At 40.6% G+C, this 21,174-nt stretch overlaps 1 protein-coding gene across 1 annotated transcript in view; it reads right to left on the bottom strand.

The window, feature by feature from the left end:
- slc9a1a (solute carrier family 9 member A1a) overlaps positions 1-21,174 on the bottom strand; it is a 55,359-nt gene that overhangs the window by 8,899 nt on the left and 25,286 nt on the right. The window contains exons 4-8 of the mRNA XM_017695790.2: positions 20,503-20,753; positions 13,967-14,184; positions 10,166-10,368; positions 3,784-3,873; positions 1,425-1,495 (exon numbers count right to left, since the gene is read on the bottom strand). Coding sequence (XP_017551279.2) covers positions 1,425-1,495; positions 3,784-3,873; positions 10,166-10,368; positions 13,967-14,184; positions 20,503-20,753 — 833 coding nt within the window. The remainder of the gene's footprint in view (positions 1-1,424; positions 1,496-3,783; positions 3,874-10,165; positions 10,369-13,966; positions 14,185-20,502; positions 20,754-21,174) is intronic.

The raw sequence follows: 21,174 nt of genomic DNA, 5'->3' as shown, positions 1-21,174 counted from the left end.
CTTATGAGGAAAAAATAAAATAAAATAAAAACGGGCAAGATGGCTGCACAGGCAACCAAAGAAACCCACAAATGTCAGTATTTTCTCTATTAAAATTGATGATAACCACTGTATTGTCTTAGTTTAACGTCGTTTCAGTGTATTATGATCCTTGTCTTCATAACATGCAATTAAAATTCACTAATAGTATGGTGGTGTCTCGGAAGCTAGATAGCTAAATTTTCTGTTCCACCTTAAATGATGTAGCACTTACATTCTGGCTCCTCAGGTGTCAGAACTGCTGCTCCATTTAAGGTGGAATGGGGAAATTCAAACAAGAAGCTGGTGAACAGCTGAATTCAGCTTCATATCATTGAAGAATTAGGGGCAGGACATAAATAACTGCCCCTCTTTGAAATCATAAATGCCCTAAATGAAACTAAAGCCCAGCAGTAAGGTTGCTGAACTTTACCCTCCTCTGCCATCACTGAAGATGGGCTGGGTTGCCTACAGAGCAGCGCTAGTAGCTGCTAATGAAGTAATGATCTTTTTATTTGAGGGTCCCATTTCGTGGGGAAGATTTTAACCACTACCTTGTAAACTCAGTTCCAAGAGGCAAGATGACACCCAAAAGCACAGGGTGACTGGGTCTTCATGAAGGGGTAGTGGTTCTCAGACTGTGGGTTGTGGGGAAGCTATATAAGGCATATTTCTATTAAGCTAGCTCACAAGACTGACCAGAATAGAAATATTATGCCCAAAACAACTTAAAAAAAAAAAATGTATTAATTTTTTCATGCTGAAGGTAAGAACAGAATGGATTACATTCAAATATGGAACACGCAAGTAGTGTAATTATCTTTATCTTTCATTACTCCTCAGTCTCACTATGTATACAATATAGTGTAGGCCTATGCATATTTCATTCATCACTGCGTGCCACAGCATTCACTGGAAGAGACCGTAGGAGTGAAAGGGCACTGAAGGGACAAGTCGTCTAATTTCACATCATAAAACATTTGGTGGGTCTTGCGACAAACAAGACCTCTACATGTGGGCCCTGGCATGAACATGTTGGGAAACCCCTGATATAAAGTGAAATCAGATGTGCTGGCAAACATGAACTGCAGTGCTGTAGGCCTTCAGGCCAGGAAGTGTCCTCTCTAAGACCTCTCACTGGGACTGATTTAGTTCAGAATCCACCATCCACATCCCTTGGGTTTAGCTTGTTTGCAGAAGAGGAACACAGTGGCGCACTTGCAAGCAGTCCCCTGTCTCTTCACTGACTTATTCCCTCTCAAACAATGCTCTTGCAATGCAAAGCTTTGTTTTTTCCCCTCTCACACACATTTACAACCACTGAACTGTAACCCTACACCTACTGGAACAGCTCTGATCCAAATGGACTTGAATGGTTAAACCTAATTAACAATGCTGGTACGCACTTGTCTTTCCAGTGATGGTGCCCGTAGTGTCCACAGATGTCCTCTATGCCCGTCAGCAGGTGGTCCAAAAACTAAAAGGTGCAAAAAAGAAAAGCACCAACGTTAAAAAATCAAGAAGCCTCAACTTTAAACGCAAATGATTCCAGAGGTTCATTTCAATATTCCCTTTTGAGCGCTGGAAAAAAAAGGACAAGCAACAGCAGACACCTGGAAATGGCAAAGAGCGTTAAGCACTAAAAACGGTGCTTTAAAGGGCTGAGCAAACAGGAGTCGCCACAGCAACATTTCATCTGATCAGGAATGAACACAAATTTCAAATTTGAAGAATGCAAATGAAACATTTTCTCTGTTTGGTTTCAAAAGCTTGTATATTTGTGGTTCACATAATTGGGTTTCTGCCTACGCATTCAGACCAGCTGCACTGATCAAAAGACTTGGTGGTCACACAGGATTAAAAGTCCTGTCAGCAGTCACAACCAGACGTGGCATCATTATCATCATTATTATTACTACACAAGACCTCTGCAACACAGTCAAAGCCTTTGCCTTTAAAACTAAGCCTGCAGGTCTAGAGTCGTATTGACTGCACGATTATGTTGACGTATTGTGTTCGCAGGCAGTCAGACTAAGGGAGACGTTAACAATGTCTGCCTAATGCCTCGGTGACTCATCAATCCCATGGGGCTTCTTGCAGTGTGTATAATTAGGTTGTAGGGCATGTGTTTCCCTGCAGTCTAAGCTTTCCTGGGGCACCTCAAGAGGATCTGAACTGGAGGATGCAGGCTGACTACAGGCAATGCAGGTGGAATGGGTGGTGCAATGCATGTGGTGGGGGGTGTGGGTAATGGTTATTATTTAACTTGCAAATAATTAAAATCATAAGGCCATTAGCCAGGGGAGCTTGGGGCATTATCAGTAGCTGCAGACAGAGACCGTGTTGGTAGTGAGGAAGCCCATTTTAAACATTTGTACTATTAGGATAACCACATATCGCTGCTGTCAGAAGAAAACCTTGTATCTGCAAAATAGTAACTTCACAGGAGAAGGAAAAAACATACGTCACTTTCAATGTAAGTCAATGGAACCAGAATTTTTCCCATGTCATTTTGAGTAACTTCTTTTAGGCCATTCATCACAAAATTCACAAACAATGTAAAGAGTAACAGATACTTTCAAATTATGTCAAAAACTGAAAAATGCCAAAAAATGGAGATACAAGGTTTTCTTCCGACAGCAACGATATGTTAAAACAAACAGTATTTAAATATTCCAAAAAGAAAAAATAATATCCTAAGTAAAAAAAGTTAAGGATTAACATTCATCTGCTGTATGCCAAGTAAGCCATAACTGATGATTCTAAGTGATAAGCTAATTTAGTGGTTTATTAATGTGTTTTAGCTACCAGTTGATCTATAAAGTAGTAAATTGGCACAATTTATACTGTATTAAATGTAGAGCTCTAAGATATAGCCACCTAACTTAAAGTGAGATGTAATATTAACTTATGTTGCCACACTGTCTCTGTCATACCACCACATATTCTCTGTCATACATAGACGTTATTCAAAGAGTTTCATATGCGTTATACAGGCCAATATCCTACTACATCAATTGATATTTGAGGTTTTATGCATGAAAGACATAATTCATTTTTAAAAGACCATTTTAACCTCTTTTTATCCATTAGAATTAAACAAGCTGTTTAGTTACTGTGCCTTTAAGGCTTACATGAAAATGAGCTCCATTCTGATTGCCTACCTGTATTGTGCCTCATTCAAAAAGCAGTTAAACACTCCTTATAACTCCAGGATGAATGGGCGGTGCCAGAATGTAGGCGGAATAGGGAAATAGATGTAAAGGATTTGGAATTTTACATATGGGCTGGATGGAATGAATTGCACATTTAGAAATTTTAAAATGTTTACATAAAGAATGTCTACATTATAGGACCTTTAACTGAATATTTCATTAAGTAAACAAAGATAGACCAGTCCTGATATCTGCACATTTGAATAATCACGTTCATGTTCCATAAATACTCAGCAGTGCTTTTCAGAAAACAGAGGACACATCCAGAAGCAGTCAGCAGATGGCACTCAAACACACACAGTACCGCATAAGGACTCTTAGCAGGAGGGGAGGTTTGTGCAGTAATCTCTCTCAGTTCTGCCTGAAGCACGCTGTCTTCCCTGAACTTGATCCGGCACGTATCGAAGCATTCTCACGTAAGGAAGCAAGCTCAGCCACGTTCCTTGGGAATGGAAGCTTATTTGCTCATTCTGGATTCAGGATTTAAAGTCTGTTTGATGGGACCTGATCTCTAATTACTATGCAGTTCAGTGACTATATCTGCCTTTACCTGGGTGTGGATCTCTTCGTTGATGGAGCGCTTGGTCTCCTGTTTCTTCTTTACAGCCAGCAGGTCAACCAGTGGTCGAATAGTCATCCCCTGAAAGAGAAAAGCACATAATGATTAAAAAAAAAAAAAGATGGCGGCACAGACTCGCATGCAAACTCAAACAAAAGCATAAAATCGCTTTCAGCTAAAGAATTGTTAATCACAAACAAATAAAATGAAACTGCCTTTTTATTCTTAATTTGAGTTTATAGACATATCACATTTATTATATCCAGCTATAACTTTCATACTTCCCCTTTTTATGCTGCAGGATGGCATCAATAGGCATTAAAATATGTTCAAAATTCTTAATAAATATATAAAATCTGGATGTGATTAGTTGGCAGTGTGCATGATGGCACACATTTCACATTCTCCTGCTCTATTTTACATTAAACAGAGCCTAGAGGGCACACATTCATATGCATTTTATTCGGGATAATGTCTTTTCATAAAAATAAACCTGTACACTACATGATTACTAATATAAATGGTGTCAAATCTAGTATTGTTACACCTCTTACCCTCTCTTAAGGCTCACCAACTGAAAACTGTGAGCCTTTGGACCAGGTTTCATGGCTGCCGCTCAAGGTCATTAGGCAGGACAGCTCAGACTGTACTGCAGGTGGAAATAAAGAATGCATGCAGGCACCACAAACTCACTCCACCTTCCACTTCCTGCCAGCAGAGCTCACTGTGCATCTCAGATTCCATCTGGTGTAAACTGTTGCTACTCTTGGTCACACACACCTTATCTACATACAATCACATGTACAAATGATCATGAAACTTTACAGCCTCCATCCACACATACACACCCTTATCACGTTTGTGAGGGCCTTAAACTCATCCCAGTCACACTGTAACCAAATAACCGTAGCACCAACTCTGAGCCCTAACAGGGAAAAACAATATATCTGTGTCAACAAACTTGTATGTGTGTTCCATGAAATAATTCAGCAATAGTTTGGGTGTCCCTGGCCAAACTTCATGTTTTGTTGATTTTCTAAGTCAAATTACTTGAACACATCCTCTAGAGGGAAAAATAAAACTGTGCCAAGTCTGTTTATATTCGGAGTCGAACATTTGGACAAAAAAAAAAAAAAAAAATTAAACAAAAAAATAAAACATGCCATAACTTTTGCATAGGCCACTTTTTCCACAAATGTTAAATTGAGCAAATCAATATTTTCATTGTGCATTAAACTGCAGAAGTCTGTTCTCTAGAGAATGTGCTCATTTATTTCCCCTTAGAATTCCCTGTAATTCGACTAGTGGTGCCCAAACTTTTGCCATCGTAATATGTCATCTACACACAAATTCAGTTTTCATTTTCTCCATTTTTGCCTCGCAAGGTCTAAAAAACCACCGAAAAACATTTCAGTTGTAGAAAAATTCTAAATACAATAGTTTGGTATGATTTTATGCTTGAAACCTTTAAAGACAATGTTTAAGACATGTGTCACGTGTCACTTTTAAGAAAATGGACAGGGTATCGCACCACAAAGATCCCAAGTGACCCTCATGATGCAATGCTAGGACCAACTGCCTTCTCAAATACAAAAAAAATTGTCAATTTTTAATCATAGTCTGGTTCAGTTCACCAAGTCAGGTGGCGCAACCCAATGAAAAACAAAAATGTGCCATCACGATGTTTAATAATTTGGGGGTGGGGGGAGGTGGGGGGGGGGGGGGGGGGGGGAGTATAAACTTCTGTTCAAGTACAAAAACTAATTCATACACTCAGTGCTTTTTAAAAAAATGACTGTCACATTACAAAATCTATGAAACATTTCATTAGATATCAAATCGATTCTTGCAGATACAAAAACTTTTGTTTTTATACTTGTTTTCTAAGCTGAACTTGTCATGAAATCTTTTGTAAAATTAATGTGAATAATAAAGTGTAATAAAACAAGTACACGCAATGGGCATTTCTCTACCAACAGTGATGTTACTGTGCGCGCAGATGTGTGAACCACCACCGTTAAACCACCTCGTCTCAGTGCTGATAATCTTGAAATAAACAATTTTTCCGAAAGTATTCACTCACCCATCCAAATCATTCAGGTGTTCCAAATCACTTCCATGGCCACAGGTGTATAAAACTAAGCACTTAGGCTTGCAGACTGCTTCTACATACATGTGTGAAAGAATGGGTCGCTCTCATGAGCTCAATGAATTCCAGCATGGTACCGTGATAGGATGCCACCTGAGCAAGGCCAGTCGTGAAATTTCCTCACTACTAAATATTCCACATTCAACTGTCAGTGGTATTGTAACAAAGTGGAAGCGACTGGGAAGGACAGCAACTCAGCCACGAAGTAGTAGGCCATGTAAAATGACAGTGTGGGGTCAGCGGATGCTGAGGCACATAGTGCACAGAGGTCGCCAACTTCCTGCAGAGTCAATCGCTACAGACCTCCAAACTTCATGTGGCCTTCAGATTAGCTCAAAAATAATGCATAGAGAACATCATGTAATGGGCTTCCATGGACAAGCAGCTGCATCTGAGCCTTAGATCACCAAGCGCAACGCAAAGCGTCGAATGCAGTGGTGTAAAGCGCAGTGGAGACGTGTTCTCTGGAGTGAATAATCACACTTCTCCATCTGGTAATCCAATGGATAACTCAATGAAGGAGGGATTATGGTGTGGGGTTGTTTTTCAGGAGTTGAGCTCGGCCCCTTCGTTCCAGTGAAAGGAACTCAATGCTTCAGCAGACCAAGAGCTTTTCACGCTCCCAACTTCGTGGGAACAGTTCGGGGAACTGTTCCAACATGACTGCGCACCACTGCACAAAGCATGGTCCATAAAGACATGGATGTGCGAGTCTGGTGGGGAAGAACTTAACTGGCCTGCACCTCCTGAGTCCTGACCTCAACCCGATAGAGAACCTTTGAGATGAACCGGAGCGGAGAGAGCGAGCCAGGGATCTCGTCCAACATCAGCGTCTGACCTCACAAACACACTTCTTGAAAAATGGTAAAAAACTCCCAATGGTCAAAAACACACTCCTAAACCTTGTGGAAAGCCTTCCCACCAGAGTTGAAGCTGTTCTAGCTACAAAGGCATAGGGTGGGCCAACATCATATTAAACCCTATGGGAATGGGGATGTCACTCAATTTCATGTGTGTGTGTGAAGGCAGACAAGCGATTAGTTTTGGCAATATAGTGTAGATATCACAGCTGTTGGAACAAAACCTTGTATCTCCGAAATGATAACTTTACAGGAGACGGAAAAAAACTATTAGCCTACTTCTGGCAATTAAAATTGACAGGTTCTCCTGTACCACCTCACCTACCGAAACAGACCAGTGTACAATAAATTGTTCTAGTAAATCCGCAGAGCGGTGCTGTAGCTGTTTAACGCTACCCAGATAAACTTTAAAGTGCACAGATTTAACTGCTCTATTGGCTTCATGAGGAGATTACATCTACCAAGAAGGTTAGTGTTAATACTGTAAGCTGATCACAGGAGCACTGATCCTTAAACACTCTGTGCTCACTGTAAACACCCTGATGTGTACCACACCAACACTCACTGTAGCAACTTCTGTAGCAAGACACCACAATCTAAGTGACATCCATTTAGAACTGAACAGGCACAGATCTCCTAAAATGAAGACTGCTGGCACATAGAGTGTGTATTACTTTGAGGTGGGCTGATATACCAGTATTGGTATATTAACACCGAACTACTGTATTATCAGCATTAATAAACAAAAGTTTCACAAAAACTTTCACAAAGTTACAAAGAAGTTGTCAACAAAAAAAAACTGGGTCACAAAACTTGGCTATTTGCAAAATACACTATTTGCCAAGTTCAATACGCAAATTGTTTTGAAAGAATAAAAATAAATAGTTCAAGTTTTTATTTCATTCTGAAAATACGGTTTGGTTCATGTTTACAACACACTAAGGTTCTCTTTGGTGTCATTTTAAGTGCAGCAGAACAAAACTGTCCAGTCAAAACAAGAGTTCACCAACTCTATTAATGCAAAGTTAAAGGGGAACTCCAAATATTTTTCTAAATTTGTGTATGACTCAACTACGGAACAAAGTTATTCAGAGGGGTCTGGTGTGAAATGGTTCGCCCTAGAAACTGTTCACAATGGTGGTGATAGGAACCAGACGTCCACCTCAAAAAGATCCCTCACAGAAAGTTATTCTATTAAATGGTTAGGGATTCACTGCCTGATGTCTGAGACAGTTTTATGAACGTTTCGATGTTTTTAAAGTACGCATTTTAATACATGCAGTGTGTTATAAGGCAAAGAAGTCCTCAAAGAAAAAAATAATTGAGATTTTTACTGCTTTACATAATCAGCTTTGATTAGTGTAGGTTCACTGTGGTTTTGGATAGACTTGTGTTGCTGACATTATGACCTGTTTTCTATCACCACTGTTAAAGACATCTGTCAAGGTATATTTCTTCTCACTTTGAACAACTGTGTTTACAAATCAACCACTGAATGTTGCTGACATTTTGAAAGATGAGTGGAATTCCCCTTAAAATAGAAATTAAAAATGACACTGATCTACTTGGAAAAAATAGTAAATTTATCAATACCACCCAGCACTAGCCTTATATTGAAAACACTGTCTCAGAACTACAATGCCTTCTGGGAATCTGGACCTAGTATACTAATCTTTGTTACTGAGGGCTGGATCTGGCTTTGGGACAATTTATACTGTCGGCAGAGATTCTTCATTGGACAAGCTTTTTATACTTCAGACTAGACTCAATCTGGGTGTTGAAAATGGCCTTATTGTATTTCTTCTTCAGCAGTACAGACACAGCTGGAGCTAAAATTGGCACTGGAGCAGGTCTGCATGAATCATTCAAGTCAATTTTCAAAAAAAGAGGATATTTCAACATGCCTACACTTGTACATCTAAAACAGGATGCCTTTATCTGTGGCACAATGCCAGACTTCTCCTACAAGAGCTTTAACTCCTCTAGCTTGCTGGCGAGGTCAGGCCCATGACAAATCTTACCCGGACCGCAAAACTATTTTAATTTTCTATTAATATTAACCCCTATCAGAACACCCTGCACTACAATCCCCAGCATGCACTGCAACGATGTGCACGCTGAAGCAGTGCAGTGTGTTTGCTTTAGCAAAGCAGAAGCTGCACTTTTTTCCTTGGTGAAGCCTCCTGGTGTTGTGTGATGCCTTATCGGAATGTAGTGCCATAGCGCATATTTATAGGCAGTTCCCTATATAAAACTCAAAACAATATTTTGATAAAAAAAATGCTACTAGTTTTGAAAATGTGACACTGAAGTCAGCTTCTTGTTCAAATTTTCCTGATCCTCCTTAAATCGTTCAGCAGGTTTATGGTGTCTCAGGCGTCACCGTTTAAGGCGAAACAGGAAAATTCGAACAAGTCGTCGGTGGATAGGAAGTCAACTTCAGCCTCGCAGGTAGGATAGTTTGAAATTCTAAAAGTCCATGTCAGAAAACGTATCCAGCATTAAAAGAACAAATTAGGATATTCTGATAGCCAGATCAGCTGAGTCTGGACTGAATTAAAAAAATGCTAGACAGCCTACGTTTGAACTTAACGTGACCTGTCCTGACAATGCTTACGGCTGTTGATATTTTCAACTCAATGGAGACGACCACTGCCTTTTCACATCTTTTCATGTCATGTCTTTGTTTTTTGTACCAAATTATGAAGTGTAGTATCAGTAAAAGTATCGATGAGGAGTATCGTTATCGATAAAATCCTAACCATATCCATCCCTAGTCACAGGGATATTAGTGGGTGAAGATCGACATGAACACTCATACAAACATAGAAGCGTGTTTGCAAAAACCTGTTGGTTTTTTCATAGAATAAAGCAAAAGTGTCATGTTAGTTTTAATCAAACTGGTCATCGATGTCCTGAAACATACGTGCTGGGTGACCTGACAGCAGTCATTTGTGGCTCCTTAATTCTATTTAAAATCTCACGATATGCAAGAGTACGCTCTGTCAAAAGTTTTCCAGACCTCAGGGCAAGTTTTGCATACTGTTATGTGCTTGTACCTGTTGTTGTTAACACATGGCTCTCATTAAAATTAACTGGAAGACGTGTGTTTTTATTTACAGATACCAAAGTAAGCTTGTGAATATGGCCTAAGAGTGTCTACTAAATATGAAGGTGGTGTTTTGGCCAGACTGCCCCTTTAATACAAGCTTGTGACAATTCATGCAAATTAGCAGAATTTCTTCATTAGAAATTTAATGTGAACCACAGTTGGATATTTTGCCCTAACTATTGGTTCATTATGCTTCTTGGACTTAAATCAGAGAAATTAACACCCCAGTGTATTTAGCCTGCTGAGCCTCACCTGCACAAAGACAGTGAAGAAGATGACTGTGATGATAGCTGTGAGGAACATGTCCCTCATGGGGAAACGGTTGCTGTCCAGCAGGAATCCCAGGGAGAAGGCGATTGCACCTCGCAGGCCACCATAGGCGATGATGAACTGGTCCTTGGTGGTCAGCTTCACTATGCGAAACTTGTTGATCACATGTGTCAAACCGATGACCCCTGGGAAAAAGGAACAGCAAGTTACATGGAGCTTACATGGTGGAGCTTCTTGTTTCATATGACAAACATTAACCAGCAGCTTTCAGTCTTAGTTCTGGAGGCCTTCTGGACTGCTCTTTGTTTTTTCCAAGCAGAGACGCATCTGATTCAACTTGGAGAGGACAATTAGCAATTATTTAAGTATTATTTAAATTATTGTTCACACCTATGATGATGATTGTCTCCACACAAATAGCATTTTCAATAGTCTCCTTGTCCACAAGAGAAAGACAAAACTATTTGAAAATGCTCATATGAGCATGCTAGCAGAGGAGAACACACTGAGCTATAGATGTTGTGCAAAATATGGAGCATGAAGTTGTTGAGAGAGCTAGGTCTAAAAGTATTAAGAAAATGACAAATGACCAAAACAAGGGGGATTCATGTATGTGGATTGACTGTGTAATGGCAAAGTAAAGCGAGATCAACACAAATCAATCTTGATGATACTAACCAGTTAAATATCAATAACAAACTTTGTGTGGACGCAAATAACAAAGCAATTGTGTAGAAGTGTGGACAGAGTGACCGTTAGAGTGGGGAAGAACTAAATTCTGCAATGCAGGCAGAGCCTGTGACTGAGAACCACCGGCATCAAAATGACCACATTTCAATTTGAACACCATATGTATCATCATTACTAATAAACAGCAGCTCTGGTATTTTGTTCTTAACCACACAGATATTCTTGGATAACACCTGCTTCAGACACAGCGTTTTGCTGTGATGTACAGATGATCAGATGTACAGATGATCCCTGACTCGAGAGAATGAAAAAATGACTGATGTTGACAAGGTCTTTTCTGTGGAAAAACTCATTGGTGATGAAATTGGGCAGGGAAACACAATGTCATCATGACACATTATCGTGGTTACACGTGTCATTGGCTGAGGAATATGATGCATGACCCATGATATTTGGTCAATGACATTTTGCTCATTGGACCACTTCCTCTCTGAAACACGTAAGAAACTTCAGTGACATTCTAGCATGTGTGTCCTTAGGAAGGAGCAATACTTAAGGGTACTGTTCATTCAAACCTCTCATTTGCCTCAGTGCTCGAGTCTGTCCGTGATGACCCCAAGCGAGTTACGCAGTTCTACGTCATCTTAAAAACCTGAGCTAGGTAATCAAGGGCTGTTGAATGCCACTCACACAGCTTGTGCGTGGGTAAAGGGAACAGAACAAAACATGGACTGGCAATGAGTCCTCAGAGGACTAGTTACTCTATTGTAGTAGTGCTCTAGTGTAATTATGGCATAGTTAAGTAACAGAACGAGAGGTCGTGAGTTATTGTGAAACAACACCACGGCTATGATTTGGTTGCTGTAGTTCATCAAAGCTGTGATGATGTGCGATAACACACGACCTTGAGTGTTCTATTGCTTTTATACCATTAAATAAATAAACAAACTGGGCCGTGAACGTGGCATTTAATACGTTTGAAATTTTATAGTTCCTTAACAAGCAGCTTGTTGCAATGTCAGAGGAATAATCTCCGCTCACTCGTTGCACAGCTGGCAGTTCGTTCTCAAGCTCCTTACACTAAATTCCCAAACTGTCATTACCACTGTGCAGTTTTTCAGTTGGCAGCTGTGAAAGAACAGCTAAACAACCTGGAATCAGCCAGAAATGAACTGCATACCATTCGCATTCTCGCCTTCAGAGGAGTCTGTCTATTCGGATTGAGCCATAACACTGCTGCAATATCAAGTTCAGTTCAGTTTCGTCAATTTTTGTTAGATCAATATTAAATGTTTTGTTCCAGCCAGCAAAGCACATTGGAGCCCATTTTGTTTGGCAAATGGCATTCAGTTCATTTCTAGCTTCCAGGTTGTCCAGGAATTTAGTGTAGTCTCATCTTCAGAGTCTGACCGAATCGGCTGTCGGTCAAACGCGAGCTTAAAAGTGTCCGTTTTCCGTTTGTGGCAAAGTAAGAAGTAAAAACGTTCAAATGGCTTGAGCGTCTCCTACAGCTGTCAAAGTCGTTTCTTAGCAACAGCGTCTGAACAGAATGATGGTGTATGTGAAAAACGTGATGTTATGGTGAAATAACAGCACAGTTAGAACGCTTCTCAACCAATCAGCTTGCGTGGCCAGAATTAACTGTAGTATAATGATATCTATAAAAACAGACAAAAGTACAAGCAAAATTACGGCTTAAAGATGTCTGCTTTGACTGTTTTTAGTGAAAGCACTTTTGTGAGTTGTATTAAGCCTAGCTATTAGTATATCAGAAACCACTTAAGTGTACAGTGTAAGAATTTACTATTTCTGATTAATTACTGACTGACGTCATCTGGGGTAAGAGTAAAACTGTAATTTTGTGAACTATTATTTATGGATTAATATATCCATCATTTACTACTTGAGGACTCTTCTACAGGTATGTGGACTGGCCAATACACTGAACAACTAGGACTGCCTTTATAGAACATTTGAATTTGATATTAAAACTAACATATGTGAAGTAATGCAAGTAATGACTCGTGAAATGTAAACGAGGTGAAAACATGCAAAGATCAGAGTTTCAATTAGAGACACAAACATTTTGTACTGCTAATGAAAGTATTCTTGTACTTGATGGGCAAATACTGTGTTTTTACACATTACTCACATGCAGTGAACTCAAGAACAAATGGAATTCAAGTATGCCCCAGGTAATTATTTGTTCCTATTTTACAATGAGGAAACACATGAAAGGAACTATTGTGAAAAAGAAAAGCAGACAGGAGTAGACCAAACAAGTGAGTGAAAAAGTATACATCTTGCTCATCACGCAACTTGTCCTGTTCTAGCTGTTGCCACACTTGAGCCAGTTAATTCTAAAGCCAGCATTACAAAGCCTCTCATTATACAGGCTCAGGTGTGTTGGGAGCTGGAGCAGAACAAAAACCTGGATTCCCTGGCAGCAGACATAGACTAGACGCAAAAGCTCTGTGAAATCTGAGGAGAAAATACGTAAAAGACCCATCATAGTCAACAGCTCTCCGGCAATTATAAACACAGCAGATCAATCTAATGCAACGCTTCACATTGCAATTAGGATGGTCAAAAACACATTAGGGAATGTTGGCTGTAATGTAAGGTCAAGGTGAATTAAAATGTCTTTTCCTTCTGAACCATGACATATTTCCTAGCATCTTTTTCATTCGGTGGAAGGTGGTAAGAGGTGAGAGGGTCAGTTTTAGTAAATGCCGTTTTCCCCTACCCACTGGTGCCATCATAGAAGATTCTGGAAAATAAGATTTTTTTAAATTATATGATTCGTCACTTATGACCAAGGACATGAACTAAAAAAGTAAAAGAAAGGCCAGTTCTGATTTCAGGCTGCCTCTAAAGATTGGCTTACATTAATTTTGACCTGGATAGTTACTGGATTATAAGAACTCCTTGATTCAGCCACACACACATTGAAACTCATCTGGAGAATATGAATTAGTCAAGATCCTCATAGAAGATATTTAGTAAATGGTTAGAGGGCTCATGTGTGATATTGCACTAATACCACAATAAAGGATCAAACACAAAATACACATTTCAATCTGTGTAACTCACCTAGAACTCGAGCCACCATACACAGGATGATCGTTACAACAACGAAAGTCCAGTTCCACCTGTGTGACCCAGCAACTGTGGACACACCCAGGAATATGAAGATAAGTGTCTCGCTAACGCTGCTCGACATCTTCAGGAAGTACTTGATGGTGGTGTGGGACTTGTGGGATATGTTAGCCTCCACATAGGGCCGCATGATGGCACCACACGCGATCAAACTGTGAAAAGAAGAGAAGAATGAAAATGTAGTCAGGTCATATTGGGCTGTATGACAGTTGAGATGAAAAGCTACTCTGAATTACTCCCACTAAGACATTAGCTGTGCCACAGTTATTACCTGCTTTGAAGTGGTGAGTTTTTCTGAGAAACACTGGGGTATCCAAGTTTTGAACAGTACCAAGGTTTGAACTAACAAGTGGGGCTAATTGTAGAACATGGGTGTTAAATTACAGCAGCATCAACGCAAGTGAAAAAAACTGACCAGCCATCAGTCGCCTTCACTAAAATTTAAGTTTTTAACTGTCCACTTAGGAAGCAAAACTGATTGACAATCAATTTCACATGCTGTTGTGCAAATGGAACAGACAACAGGTGGAAATTATTGGCAATTAGCAAGACACACTCAATAAAGGAGTGGTTCTGCAGGTGGGGCCCACAGACCACTTCTCAGTACCTTTCTGCTTTCTGGCTGATGTTTTGGTCACTTTTGAATGTTGGTGGTGTTTTCACACTCGTGGTAGCATGAGACGGACTCTACAATCCACACGAGTGGCTCAGGTAGTGCAGCTCGTCCAGGATGGCACATCAATGCGAGCTGTGGCAAGAAGGTTTGCTGTGTCTGTCAGCATATAGCAGCAGGACCGCTAAGTCCACCTTTGTGCAAGGAGGAACAGGAGGAACACTGCCAGAGCCCTACAAAATGACCTCCAGCAGGCCACAAATGTGCATGTGTCTGCACAAACGGTTAGAAACCAACTCCACAAGGATGGTATGAGGGCCCGACGTCCACAGATGGGGGTTGTGCTCACAGCCCAACACCGTGCAGGACGCTTGGCATTTGCCAGAGAACACCAGGATTGGCAAATTCGCCACTGGCGCCCTGTGCACTTCACAGATGAAAGCAGGTTCACACTTGAGCACATGTGACAGACGTGGAGAGCGATCTGCTGCCTGCAACATCCTTCAGCATGACCGGTTTGGCAGTGGGTCAGTAATGGTGTAGGGTGGCATTTCTTTGGAGGGCCGCACAGCCCTCCATGTGCTTGCCAGAGGTAGCCTGACTGCCATTAGGTACCGAGATGAGATCCTCAGACCCTATGCTGAGACCATATGCTGGTTCGTCCTAATGCAGGACAATGCAAGACCTCATGTGGCTGGAGTGTGTCAGCAGTCCCTGCAAAATGAAGGCATTGAAGCCATGGACTGGCCCGCCCGTTCCCCAGACCTGAATCTGATTGAGCACATCTGGGACATCATGTCTCGCTCCATCCACCAACACCACGTTGCACCACAGACTGTCCAGGAGTTGGCGGATGCTTTAGTCCAGGTCTGGGAGGAGATCCCTCTGGAGACCATCCACCACCTCATCAGGAGCATGCCCAGGCGTTGTAGGGAGGTCATACAGGCACGTGGAGGCCACACACACAATACTGAGCCTCATTTTGACTTGTTTTAAGGACATCACATCAAAGTTGGATCAGCCTGTCGTGTGTTTTTCCACTTTAATTTTGTGTGTGACTCCAAATCCAGGCCTCCATTGGTTAATAAATTTGATTTCCATTGATGATTTTTGTGTGATTTTGTTGTCAGCACATTCAACTTTGTACAGAACAAAGTATTCAATGAGAATATTTCATTCATTCAGATCTAGGATGTGTTATTTGAGTGTTCCCTTTATTTTGTTGAGCAGTATATATATATATATATATATATATATATATATATATATATATATATATATATATATATATATATATATATAAAAAAACAGTGATTTGATTCACACCAGCTGCACTTCCAGCTTTTTCCAAAAAATAAAAAATATTCACACTCCTTTCTATAGCATTCCAAAATAAATCGCTGTTGCCGAAAGACAACCTTGTTTCTCTAAAATGGTAACTTTACAGGAGAAAGAAAAAAAAAACCTACTTTACTTTTAATGTAAGTCAATGGAACCAGACTTTTTTCCAAGTCTTTTTGGGCTGTTCCTTTTGGTCAGTTCATCTTGAAATTATGAAAAACAACAAAAATGAAGATACGAGGTTTTGTTTTGACAGCAGTCATGTTTAAAATGATAACTTACTAAAATATCATCTTGTTGGTCGCAGAGCTGTGTCAATGGTGTTCAGAGGTTACTGCTATGATGAAACTCATCTGACAGAGATACTAAACTTACGATTTCATCACAAAAACTTGCTGACTTTGCTGTCAAGTTTTACAATTGCTATGAAACTACATTGTTTACAAAGTGAAAAGGAGGGGAAAAAAAAAAAAAAACTTTCTTGCCTGAAGTTTTCACTCAACAGAGAGGAGTTGGAGGCACCTAGGATGGGACGCATGGTCACTCACGTTTCACATATGCTATTCTCACAAGATGCGGACGCGTGATGTCTGGTGTGAATTCTGTGGTACCAAGAATGTAAGCAGACCATGTGATCGCCCCTCATTTACTGACGTACAGAGGAACGCTACAATTAGGCATGTTTACTCTAAGAGCATGCACTCAGCTAATCTCTTCCTCTGAGCAGAGCAAACAGTTCAAGCTGTGGCCAGAGTGCATAACACTGTAAAAAACCTCTCACATTCACAGCACCCTCACACTACCATTAACCACACCAGTTTGGCAGTTCTGTTGTAAGAGTGAGGACAGTATAGGACCACAGACAGGCTCCTCCAGTGCAAGAGGTTAAGTGTATTTGTATTTATTTTAACATAATTCATTCATTCCAGAAAAGGGTTTCAAGTCATTTCAGGTCCTTTAATATGTAGTGAACTTTAAACAGCTCCTCCCTCAAGATTTTAAATCATTGCAAAAGTTAATTTAATTTAAATAGCCTGTCCTCTGCAGTAGCCACTACAGTAGACTCTTGTAGCTGTCGCAGTTTCTTTGCCAGCACTCTTGTCCGTTCAGTGCTCCTATTGCAAATCATGTGGCCAGTGACAGCTCTGTCAACATGCTGGGTGACGTCCAGGGAAGCAGTAAATCCACAGGCATTTTCAGCACAGATGTACATCAGGTGGTCGAGCTGTCACAACACTGGTAGATCAACAACGCTGTTGTTTTGCTCTGCCCTTACCAAGGCGTGACTTTTATTAAAGAGCACTCAAATGCCACCATACTTACAGGGCATGATGAGAAAGTGCACTGCTGGTTTACCACTAGACTCGCGTCCTCTACCTTTGCTGTGGTCTCCCACCAGTCAATGGAAACGTCAGGGGTTAAAAAGTTTGTTTTACTGCACACTGAGTAGTGGCATCACAGAAAGACCCAATACCAGGCATAGATACATATTTGCAGTGCACTGTCCTGCATTATCAACCAATATGGCACCATCAAATTAAAGCCAAGTGTGTTCAATTTGCACACTGGCATTTAAAGGGCTACCAAAATGGTTGTTTTGCTGCAGCATCAGGGCTTTTTTAAATAAAAATGCAGTGGAAAGCAGTTTGCACATTTGCAAAACTAGTGATATGCTCTTTGCAGTGATGCAGATAAAAGTGTTATCTTTTGGGTGAGCTTTAGCTCCAAAATAGGTCTTCAATCAGAAGCACTAGCTTCTTCTCTTATAAATTTAGTTAATTTAGCTATATTATCTATCCCCCCCCTTTTTTTAGGTCTTAGTCTACATTCTAATTGAAAAACAAGTGTTAAATTGTAAAACACTGCTTAAACAGATGGGACAATATAAAGACGTTACAGTAAGAAATGACTGTCCACCAACAAGGCTTGCAGGCTGAACGGGAACTAAAAGGCACAAACTCATACTGTGTTAATTAGATAGACACACAGATGAAATGCTAAAAACATGAAAAGGGACAGCAAGAAAAGAACATCAAACACTGAATTACTGAAAATGATTACCTGAGCAACATCAGGAACAATCTTTAAGGGCTTGTAGGAAAATCTGACTGCACCATCAATTCCTGTCAAACTCTCCCACAGTATGTTTAGTTCAGAGACACTCAAAATTACAGGAGTTGGAGGGGGCCTCAACTTCTTTTTTGAACAATAAAATGATCTAAACTACATAACAGCATGATGCATGCTTCCCAAGACTGAGCTATTTGCCATGTTGACTTAACTATAACTCACAGTTAGGCAGGCAGAATCAAACCGAGTTATCAGAGAATATAACACAGGAGCCAAGGTTTAAGCACTAATGTGACAAAACTGGTTAGATGAATTTGAATATAGTAATAATGAACGAGGCCAGCCTATTCTTAACATGGGACCCTGTGCTAGCCTAAGCCTTGTTATCTGTGGAACCTAAAAATACAACCCCAATTCTAATGAAGTTGGGACGTTGTGTAAAACATAAATAAAAACAGAATACGATGATTTGCAAATGCTTTTCAACCTATATTCAATTGAATACACTACAAAGACAAGATATTTAATGTTCAAATGGATAAACTTTATTGTTTTTTGCAAATATTCACTCATTTTGAACTTGTTGCCTGCAACACGTTCCAAAGAAGTTGGGACAGGGGCATGTTAACACTGTTACATCACCTTTCCTTTTAACAACACTCAGTACGCGTTTGGAAACTGAGGACACTAATTGTTGAAGCTTTGTAGGTGGAATTCTTTCCCCATTCTTGCTTAATGCACAGCTTCAGTTGCTCAACAGTCTGGGGTCTCTATTGTCGTGCCACACATTTTCAATGGGAGACAGGTCTGGACTGCAGGCAGGTCAGTCTAGTACCTGCACTCTTCTACTACGAAGCCACGCTGTTGTAACACGTGCAGAATGTGGCTTGGCATTGTCTTGCTGAAATAAGCAGGACGCCCCTGAAAGACGTTGCTTGGATGGCAGCATATGTTGCTCCCAAACCTGTATGTACCTTTCAGCATTAAATGGTGCCTTCACAGATATGCAAGTTACCCATGCGATGGGCACTAACACACCCCCACACCATCAGAGATGCTGGCTTTTGAACTTTGTGCGGATTCCTCTTTGGCCCAGAGGACACGACACAATTTGAAATGTGGACTCGTCAGACCACAGGACACTTTTCCACTTCCACTTAGTCCATCTCAGATGAGCTCGGGCCCAGAGAAGCCGGCGGTGTTTCTGGGTGTTGTTGATATGTGGCTTTCGCTTTGCATGGCAGTTTTAACTTGCACTTGTAGATGGAGCGACAAACTGTGTTCACTGACAGTGGTTTTCTGAAGTGTCCTGAGCCCATGTGGGAATATCCATTACAGAATGATGTCGGTTTTAATGCAGTGCCGCCTGAGGGATCGAAGGTCATGGACATTCAATGTTGGTTTTCTGCCTTGATGCTTACTTGCAGAGATTTCTCCAGATTCTCTGAATCTTTTGATGATATTATGGACTGTAGGTGATGAAATCCCTAAATTCTTTGCAAATGCATGTTGAGAAACGTTCTTGAACTGTTGGACTATTTGCTCACGCAGTTGTTCAAAGTGGTGAACCTCACCTCATCCTTGCTTGTGAACGACTGAGCCTTCCAGGGATGCTCCCTTTATACCCAAATCATGACACTCACCTGTTTCCAAATAACCTGTTCACCTGTGGAAAGTTCCAAACAAGTGTTTTCTTGAGCATTCCTCAACTTTCCCAGTCTTTTGTTGCCCCTGTCCCAGTTTCTTTGGAACGTGTTGCAGGCATCAAATTCAAAATGAGTGAATATTTGCAAAAAACAATAAAGTTTATCCGTTTGACCATTAAATATCTTCTCTTTGTAGTGTATTCAATTGAATATAGGTTGAAAAGGATTTGCAAATCATTGTTTTTATTCGTTTTACACAACGTCACAACTTCATTAGAATTGGGGTTGTACAAGCTCTACCCATTTTAAAGTTATGTTAATAGGCTAAAGGTAAATGCAAACAATCTGTCATAAATTTAGTATAGTTTTGATTAAGAGACCCTTATTGGTCCTCCACAACCTAACCCATCCATGCAGTGAAACACCACACTAGTGAACACACATGCACACACACACAAACACACACCAAGGGGCAGTGCGTACACTTGCCCGGAGCAGTGGGCAGCCCTATCCACAGCACCTGGGGAGCAGTTAGGGGTTTGGTGTCTTGCTCAAGGGCACATACTGTCAGCTTAGGGGATCGAACCGGCGACCTTCCTGGTCACAGGGCTGATTCCCTAATCTCCAGCCCACGACTCCCCCAGTGAGCAAGTAGTCTGCAACTTGCCATGATGCTCAGGCCTTTTTTTTTTTTTTTTTAATACTGTATACCACAAACCTTATCACAGTAAAATGTACTGAATATATCTTGAAATAATATTTTAATATAATACTATGCAAGACTGCATTGTGGTACTCACGCCATGATGCCAGACAGGTGGAACACTTCGGCAGAGAGATAAGCCATGTAGCTGTAGACGAAGACGAAGAGCGGCTCAATAACGCGTGCATGTGCAGTGAAGCGAGATGTGAATGCTGCCAAGACTCCATATATGGCTCCCACCATCACACCGCCAAGCGAGACCACCAGGAAACTCACGATGCCCAGGAACACGTCTATAACGGTCACTGTTCCCACACCTGCATACTCCTCAAACAGGTGATACAGTACCTGCAGGACCGAGCGATGAGAGAATCGTTAAGCTTAGTATTCCAATACTTGGAAACCATTCCAAGACTAAACCAATCATGCTACCTTCAGGGGTTCACATGGTAAACATGCATGGTTAACAGGCTACCTACATAGGGTCTTCATAATAAATGCATAAGCATTGAATTACGTATTTATAAAACAATACTTTAGGGTTGAAGAATGGCTTATGTTAGTACCCGCAAGATGACAAGATGTTTTATGAAGGAAATGACTCTGCAATAACATAACATGACCCTAAAGTGATAGTTTCATTGATAACTTGGCTACGAAGCATCATTCCCAAGTACTGGAACTTGTAGACTTGAACACAAAGGCCTAATTAACAGCATAATATACATCAGTTCTATGGGAGATTTTGCCACATGTGAGCTTAAGTGAT

Source organism: Pygocentrus nattereri, chromosome 24 (assembly GCF_015220715.1).
Source record: "Pygocentrus nattereri isolate fPygNat1 chromosome 24, fPygNat1.pri, whole genome shotgun sequence".
Lineage (NCBI taxonomy): Eukaryota > Metazoa > Chordata > Actinopteri > Characiformes > Serrasalmidae > Pygocentrus > Pygocentrus nattereri.
Note: the sequence above shows the minus strand (reverse complement) of the source record. Positions and strands in the feature narration are given on the sequence as shown.